Source organism: Primulina huaijiensis, chromosome 6 (genome assembly GCF_012295235.1).
Source record: "Primulina huaijiensis isolate GDHJ02 chromosome 6, ASM1229523v2, whole genome shotgun sequence".
NCBI classification, from domain to species: Eukaryota; Viridiplantae; Streptophyta; class Magnoliopsida; order Lamiales; family Gesneriaceae; genus Primulina; species Primulina huaijiensis.
The window spans coordinates 22,339,606-22,348,386 of NC_133311.1; the positions used below are offsets into that span (position 1 = coordinate 22,339,606).

The following is an 8,781-nucleotide window of genomic DNA, read 5'->3' on the forward strand; positions in this document are numbered from 1 at the left end:
TAACTTTCTTAAATTCTTTGTGAAAAGAATGAAATTTGCAATAGATCTTAATTACAGCGCTATGACACGCGGTTGGGGATCGGAATTGCACTCTATCCATGACCACACTGGTGGAAAGCACGGGTCCCCGTTAGCTTCCTCCAACAACGGATATTGGGTGCATAAATTGGCCAACCCCGACACTACGTACAAAAAATAATCATCAAATTAAATAATATCTGTATGTAGTTACCTAAAGTTTCAATTAAAATCTCTATTTTAAATCAAGACAAATAAATTAATTTAAACTATTTCAATCAAAAATACTTCAAAATTAAGTAAGACTGAATCTTAAATCCATTTGACTTAAAATTAGAATAACGAGTTCAATACATGTGGTGCGAGCGACACTAACCGTCGGTTAAGTTAGTTTTGACGGTGTAAGTACTGGTTGCATGAGAAACAACTCCCAATCTGAAATTTTCCCCACTATTCTTCTGCGAATTCCGTCTTCCTATTAATAGTTCATTTATATACAAAAAATGCCGAATTGCATAAAATATATATATATAATCAATCCAGAAAAAAAAATGAAAATGGTATGCTGAAATGGAGTCAATCACCTGCATGAGCCGTTGTTATTAGCACAAGACTTGTAAGTGCTAATGCAGAGAGAAGAGTGGCCATGGCGGATTGGTACATAAATGAACACTGCCTCAATTACTTATATATACATCAGACAAATAATATGGGAAGACGTTGACCGAACCTGTCCCCGGTTGGTTATTTGATGGAATCCACGCGGTTGCCTCATGCATATTGTCAACTCTGGAGGTTTTTTTAAATCATACATTTATAATTTCTTAAAATAAAATAGACCCATTCTTTCACTCTATGATTTTTTTTTTTAAATATAAATTTGACATGTTATCGTGCCGATTGATTAGTTTTTTTTTTTTTTTTTAAAAAAAGAAAAATTTATTCAAATGGGCCCAAAGTACGTAGCCCTGATCAAGAGCCTGTTTACGACCAACTCATTTGGCCTCCCTGCCCAATATCCTATGGGCCGATTCTGGGCATAGTCTGGTTTAGCCCGGAAACGATTTTTCCTCAAATGGGCCCAATGTACGTAGCCCTGAATATGATATGATATTTATATATATTATATATATATTTGTAGTGTTTGCAAGTTTTTGGGAGTTAAGTTCTTCGATATTGTTAAAAGTAAAAATTTATGGTAAAAAATAAAAATCTCAAACTAACAAAATATATTAAACTACACACTTTTATAAAATTTCTCCATCCAATTTTGTTTTTCTTCACAAATTGAGAGACATATTTATAAAATTTATTTGGAAATTAATAATCCAAAAATAAATACATCATCACACACTAATTTTCAATATTTACAACTCTTATTTTCAATACTCGCTCTCTTATTTTCAACAAAGATCACTTTTTTTCAAATTAATTTGAATGATTGATGAGCTTTGCGAGTTTAACTCTGGCCACTAACTTTCTTTATAAGGCTTATACAGCACGGATTTGCGTAATTTTATCCCAAATAATATGTGAAGAAATAATATATATTAATGGATTTAATTTTTGGGGCAATATTGTTTTCCACGAATGAGGAAATAAATATTACATTAATTAGGTTTTTAATGATAAGTACGAATCTAGCTAGCCAGACTGGTCCTTCGTTTAATTAATTTCAATTATTATCTGAAAGATAATAATTGAAATATCAACTTACCGACAATAAATCATGTATATCGACAAATATAATATACAACAATAAAAACAGATAACAATATATAATGTATATATAATCTATATTACGTGGAATTGTGAATGAGATAATGTGATGGATTCATCTACAAATTTGATTTAATTAACAACATTATAAATGGATAATTAATTGAGTAGGCGTCTTGTGAGACTAATCAACCCGATTAAGTCAAAAGTAATATTTTTAGCATAAAAATAATATATTTTTCATAAATTAGATCATATTGGAGATTCGTTTCACAAAATTAACTCATAAGACCGTCTCACGTCACGGGAATTACATGTAATTAATACATACATTATCATATTGCTTAATTATGCTTATCGAGTATGTACANTTCATAGGTCCTCCTCTGATCATATGTGCCGTTGGCAGACTTGAGGAAACCTCTGCATTATCCTCAAAAATCCATTTGTTTTAGCCTCCGTTTTAGGGTTTTATTTTTCAATTTCCCCCCTTTTCGCTGGAGCAGGGTTAGTATCCGCATCAAGGCTCGTGATGTCTGCAGAAGCCAGAAGCTTGGAAAGTTTGTCACTTAAACAGTCCACCTCTTTCTCCAGTTTCTTGATGTAATTGCATGTTTTCTTCAGAACTTTTGAAGCTGGCATCTATTATTAGTAAAAGAATAATCATACAAACCAAAGACATCGTATCGATTTTTCGAAAAATCAAAGCAAAGAAAACCAATGTAGAAGAAATAGACATGAATTACCCTTGTTTTGCATCTCGAGCTTGAATCCGCGGGCAACAATGTTTGTAATTTCGAGATGAGATCGTTAGCCTCATCTTCTGTAAATCTTGAAACTTTGGCCCTTCTGTTTGGCATAATATATATTCCTTGTATAATTAATTATTATATAAACTACTTTGGGATATATGAAAAAAAGACTTCACCCTTTTCTTTTGGTTATTGCTCACTAGCTAGCTGGGCATATCGTTTAGGTTCTTGGAGAGTGACAAATGAGACTCTTAAATAGGAAGCTAGTCACTTTTAAAGGCCACCACAACATTTAAGTGCATGACTTCGTTTTTCCACGCTTTTATTGTCTATTATTATTATTATTATATACAATTAAATTTAAATTTTTTTAATAATTGGATCAATTAATTTTTTTTTTAAAAAAAGAAGAGCCAACGGTACTTGGATCCAAGTTATTTACTGTAGGGACAAATAATTAGGGCCATATATTTATCTCAGCAGGAAGTACAATATTTTGTCTCGTTTGCCGAAGTTGCAATAAAAAAAGGCCGATGATGTATTAGTTTTTGTTGAGTTTCACTTCAACTATTAATTAATTAATTTACTTTTGAAATGAATGAATGTGTTTAGAGCATGCACGTACCTAAATTATCTGCATAATAGAAGGTTTAGAATAAAATTTATGCTGTCTATATTATTTTCAAGTCGACTTTCACTTGGTGGGATATTGAAGACTTGTTTTTGTCTTTATATTATTTTTCTAGTGTACAAGTTCCTTGTATATCATTTGTCTGGCGAAATAACCCCTTTACCTACTAAAATTTTAATTAATTTGTTATTATGTATCTTTTCGGACAAATGTTTTTTTTTATCATTCTTTTCGAACAAAGTTAAATGTCTAAAATCCGATTTTTTTTAAACATTTTGAGCTCTCACCAAATACAAGGTGTATAAAAACGATCATTTATGTCAGAATGATTTTTTTCTCATGTAACATCGGATTTCGACTGATATCTCGAATTCATTTGTAACAATTCAGTATTCTCTCAATTCAATAAAACAAAATGGTCCGTGTTAGCATCCTATTTTATAAAAATCAGTTGTAAGATGAGATGAATAAATTAATAGTAGTGAGACAAATTCCCAATAACAAAAATTTTCTGAGCTGATTTATTTGTGGCAAGACTAAATGTCAAAATGCCGGAACGTATTGTGCTATAATACGAAAATTGAATAAAAATGTAACATTTGCCTGAAATATTTTCCATAAAGGGTAAAATCATTAATAGAATCGCTTATAAAGCAGGGAATGATTTGATGCTTCGATATTTTCACTTGTCTCTTCCTTTCTGGCATGAGAAGTTGGGCAAAACAAGCGCCCATTAATTTATATTTTGTTTTCAATTCGTATATTGTTCATGGAAATTAAGTTTTAATAATGATAAGAATTAATTTTTTTAACAAAGATTAAAATTATGTGCCTCAGAGTATTTGAGATCGACCCTTCAACTTCCCCGACCCTTGAGTGAATTTTTTTGTCTCTATTAGCTAATATTTAATATAAAATAAATATAGAGAACACCTACTGTCAATTCTTGTTCTCCAACTTTAGAGGTTGTATTGTACATTTGTACTAAAGCTTCTGGATATTTTTCCATGTGATTTTAAAGCTCATTTAATTGCAATAATGTTGGTTTTATAGATTATTGTCAGGCATAACTAAGATTATGTGACGTGAAATTTTAGCTGTAACATAAACAATATTGTTGGCAACTTGATTGGACAATGATTAGACAAACAAAATAATATATAACAACGTAACGAGATTCAAATAAAATTGGACATTGGATTCATTCAACAACCAAGAGACCGCTTCCACAAATTTCGGACAAGTGGCGGATGTGAGTTGATAAATGATCGAGGGTTGAGATTTAGACATCTTAAAATTTATGTTTAAAAGTTTGATTTATTTATTCCCCTCTTTTATTAGAGTAGGTTGTGCGAAAAATCATACTCGTGTTTGTATGTGCATGACGATTTTAATTATTTTAAAAATAAGAATGAAATTATCAACTGTATTTGTAAAATAAAGAAAATGCAACTCAGCAAAAATTGATTTTTGTAATTGAATGATATTTTCTTTAAAAAAATCCTGAAACACTGAATAAATTTATAAAGTTTCTATGATCAGTGGTATTGAGATATAAGAAATGACGACCGATGCCTTTCCTCATTCCAAATATCATTCATTATAAACTCCGTATAGTGAATGAATTTTATTTATTTAAAAAATCAAGGAGGAGACAATTATCTATACAAACAATAAATTACTAGCTAAGAAAAACTCTAATAAAGATCTTTTTATGTTAATTCTTCACTCGAAATACCGATTCCTCGTTTATTTTACACTAGAAGATCGAACGAAGAACATAATCACGTCAACCATTTTATTTAACTCGAAAACACAAAAAAGGACAAGCCTTGGAATTAGGAGGAAGCATATTGGAGCTCCTCACTTTGCCTTTGCCGAGCTACAATGCCTTTACTAGTTTTCAAACGATTCTACATGCTTTAGAATTTTCAGACCAGCGGAATCTCGAGAAGCGGATGTGCAAAAGATAAAAGACTGTTGAGAAAATACTATATCGGATGGTCACAGATCTGTCTGTTAGCACCTGTAGGAAAAACTATAATGTTTTAGTATTTGGTTTGATGCTAGAACTTGAGTGCCAATTAAACATATATAAACAAATACTTCAGAATCTTATGCACAAAGATTGGGTAATCAACACATGTTTTACTCACAAAGGCATCTTCGAACAAGCGTCGGTATCCCATTATCAAATAACTGAGCACAGTGAGATAGCTCGAGACAAATGCCTTCCAGCAACTTTTGCATTAGTTTGTCCTGGATACATGCAAATGCAGCTGACGTTCAATAGATTTTATTCAGGGGTTTAGACGATGTCAAATTGTTTTTTCTACGTATAGATTTGTTTAATGACAACTCATAATACATAAAGATAAAACTAATGAATAAATCTTGACAGCGTACCATTGTGAACATGTTATTCTTATATAAATAAGCTTCTGGCAGCAAAAGTCATGACTGTCATTACTCGATCCTACCAATAATCACCACAAGAGCAAGCTCCATCCTGAAAATGATGGTAGCGAATAGGATCCCTGATAACTATGTTTTGATTTTCCATTTTGGACACCAGTTTTGCAAAAACATGGCAGTCCCCACAGATCCTGAGATTCTTTCTAATTCTTATTGTTTTCCCTTTTGGCAAGCTCATTATACCAAATACAACAGCCAGTTTCTCACTATGGTACAAAAGCGAATTTTCCATCTGTTCCCCTTCAATATCTTGTAAGACAAAATTTGTGTCAGGTACATAACCTTCTTCCTTTAATCTCCATATGATCTCATTCAACTCCTGATAAATAGCATTTACTTGTGGGTGGGATCTGTCACCTAATATAAAAGTGTGAATCTTCTTGTTTACCTCGATCCAACTACACCCCGGTTCCTTCTTGATTCCTCCATCCCTCATAGAATTCCTCAAAATTGCAACATCTTCCCATCTTTGAGTGTTTGCATATATATTAGAAAGCAGTATATAGGTTCCCGCATCATGAGAATCCAATTTCAGAACTTGTTTGGCAGCATACTCAGCTAAATCCATGTCACGATGAACTTTACAAGCACTAAGCAAAGTTCTCCAAGTGACAGCATCTGGTTCACATGTCATTTCATGAATAAGTTTCACTGCTTCTTTAAGTTTTCCAGCCCTTCCAAGAAGATCAATCATGCATCCATAATGTTCCCTTCCTGGATTAATTCCATAAAGCATCTTCATTGATTTGAAGTAATGCTGACCGTCTTCTAACAGTCCAGCATGGCTACAAGCAAACAGAACTCCCAAAACTGTGATATAATTTGGCTTGGTTCCTGAAGCTTTCATTTCTTCAAATAAATCAAGAGCTTTTTTGCTGTAACCATTCTGGGCAAATCCTATTATCATGGTGCTCCAAGAGATCACATCCTTTTCAACCATCCTAGTGAAGGTGCAGTTAGCATCTTTTAAACTGCCACACTTGCAATACATATCTAGAAGTGCGTTGTTAAGGACCAAATCTCGATCAAACTTGATTACATGGACATGGATTTGTCTACCGAGTTCCAATAGTGCTAAACTAGTGGAAGATCGCAGAACACTAGTCAGAGTTGACTGATCTGCCCAGAAACCTAACCTCTTCATTCTAATGAAGAGATTCAGTGCTTCATCACCATTACTGTTCTGTGCAAAACCACCAATAATGGTGTTCCAAACAACAGGATCTCTGGTTTCCATCTCATTGAATATATAGAGTGCTCTCTCCATTTCACCCATTTTGGAATAAACATCAATTAAAGCGCTTTTCACAAAGACATCTGACTCCAAACCAACCTTGATTATGCAGCAGTGAAGTTGTGTAAGATTAGTCAACTCTTTGCAGGATCTCAGAACAGAAGAGTATGTGTACATGTTGGGTCTAACTCCATCTCTAATCATCAAAATCAACATTTGGAATGCCTTAAGATAAAACTCAGTATTAGAGTAAGCAGCAATCATTGTTGTCCAGGAAATAACATTTTTCTCAGGCATCTGATCAAACAAAGCTTGTGCTTCATCCAGTAACTTAAACTTCACATACATGTTTAAGAAAGTGTTGATAAGGAAAGTTTTGGGCTCGTATCCATTGGAAAAAACATACTGGTGAACTCTTTTGCCTTCTTTGACAGCACAATCGTCGATGCAACACTTAACAAGCTCTGAATATGTGATTGAATCAGCCCAAAATTTGTACTTTTGCATAGAGTCCAATGCTATCATCGCTTTGGGAAGATTCCTCTGATAGCAGTATGCAGTGAACTCATCGACTACATGTAAGTGACAACTCGATCTCGCACTCGTTCCTGTCGTCCATTCGCTTGGTTCTCTCTTACATTCATTTGATGCCACAGAATATAATTTTTGACACCTTAGATAGATACCCTGCAGCATTACAGGGATCAAAATTTCAAAAACTGGCAACGGGCAGCAGCAACATTTGAATCTGTACATGGGCTTCATGTATAATACACGAGTTGCATCTTCGATCTGTAAATATTGTTCATATTAGCCACTCTAATAGTTGCGGAAAGTAAAGAATTTTTTTTTCTTAATATTTTCTTGATACATTAACATGAAAACTAAAAAAAAAGCCTTTATATAGGCTGCAATTCTTAGTTTAACAATAGCTGAATTCAAATCAGATTTAACGTGGTTAAAACTTTCTATCCCCGTACACTGAAAAGCCGGATATTATATTTTAAGTTCTAACAAACACGGTGAAAAAATACATAAAAAACCTTGAATCAAAAGAATTCCAACAATAAGCAACTTCTTAGCATTTCGATTCAGAAATTACATTTCGCTAATATCATATCAATGAGCTGATCAACTCCATAATGAAATATTAGATTTTGGCATGTAAGGAGAGGATTCCCATAATTGTAGATATCAGAAACAACAACCACAATAACACAAAACCAAGAATTAGAGGAGATGAATAAAATTAAACAACAGATGTTCTGTATTCTCACAGGACTTTTATCAAACATCTTTAACACATCCATCCAACAAAACGTCAGACGGCATGCATATCAACCCGCAACAAGCTCCAGCTATACAAGAACAGCTCGACTCTCATTCCAAAAGCAAACTTGGCTTTGCAGAGAATAAGCCAAACAAAATCACAACCAAGACTGAACTAATATAAAAAAACCGTTAACTCTGTTCCTCAACAACTCATATTAGTATGCAAATCCTATAACTTGATCAAGCTTCAATCAAACAATGACTGATTCCAACAAAAGCACATTAACATATCATTCTACCCCAACATCGCGAATTCAGCATTCTCATATAAAAAAATTCTACTGAAATCTTTCACATCAAGAACATAAACTAGTGGTTTCGCGACTCACCCTCCAAAAAATTCCTTCTCTCGGTTTTTACGGTTTTCCGAAAAGTAAGTTCTCCACAACAACAATTCATCGGTCATTCAAAATCCTTTTAAAAAATATAAGTTATTTTGTACATATTGCTTCAGCTAGTCTTCAAATATAATTTTTTTTACAATAAAGTTATATGTGAAATATAATTACAATTATTCTTATATTCATAAAAATGAAAACTATTATTTATACCAGTAATATTATAATATAGATATTAAAATACATTTTTGCATGATAACCAAATATACATATAAAATAATC

General features: G+C 32.8%; 2 protein-coding genes across 3 annotated transcripts in view; both read right to left on the reverse strand.

The window, feature by feature from the left end:
- The window catches only part of LOC140979605 (uncharacterized), a 2,441-nt gene extending 1,664 nt beyond the window's left edge, over positions 1-777 (reverse strand). Inside the window, exons 1-3 of the mRNA XM_073445089.1 lie at positions 603-777; positions 395-493; positions 56-182 (exon numbers count right to left, since the gene is read on the reverse strand). Of these exons, the coding sequence (XP_073301190.1) occupies positions 56-182; positions 395-493; positions 603-681 (305 nt within the window). The 5' untranslated portion in view covers positions 682-777. The remainder of the gene's footprint in view (positions 1-55; positions 183-394; positions 494-602) is intronic.
- A 3,951-nt stretch (positions 778-4,728) lies between these two features.
- Positions 4,729-8,597, reverse strand: LOC140978389 (pentatricopeptide repeat-containing protein At2g03880, mitochondrial). Of its 2 annotated transcripts, none has more exons than XM_073443370.1 (4): positions 8,491-8,597; positions 5,527-7,621; positions 5,277-5,379; positions 4,729-5,146 (listed from the first exon to the last, which is right to left on the reverse strand). In XM_073443370.1, exon 2 carries the CDS (start codon positions 7,592-7,594, stop codon positions 5,597-5,599), a length of 1,998 nt encoding a protein of 665 aa, XP_073299471.1. In that variant the 5' UTR covers positions 7,595-7,621; positions 8,491-8,597; the 3' UTR covers positions 4,729-5,146; positions 5,277-5,379; positions 5,527-5,596. The 2 variants fall into 2 exon arrangements, with proteins under 2 accessions (XP_073299471.1, XP_073299472.1); XM_073443371.1 differs by having other exon boundaries at positions 5,527-7,614; positions 8,487-8,577.
- Positions 8,598-8,781: the final 184 nt, after the last annotated feature.

Excerpts from the sequence above, each read along its gene's own strand:
- LOC140978389 (XM_073443370.1), bottom strand. The coding sequence starts at position 7,594 with ATGAAGCCCATGTACAGATTCAAATGTTGCTGCTGCCCGTTGCCAGTT.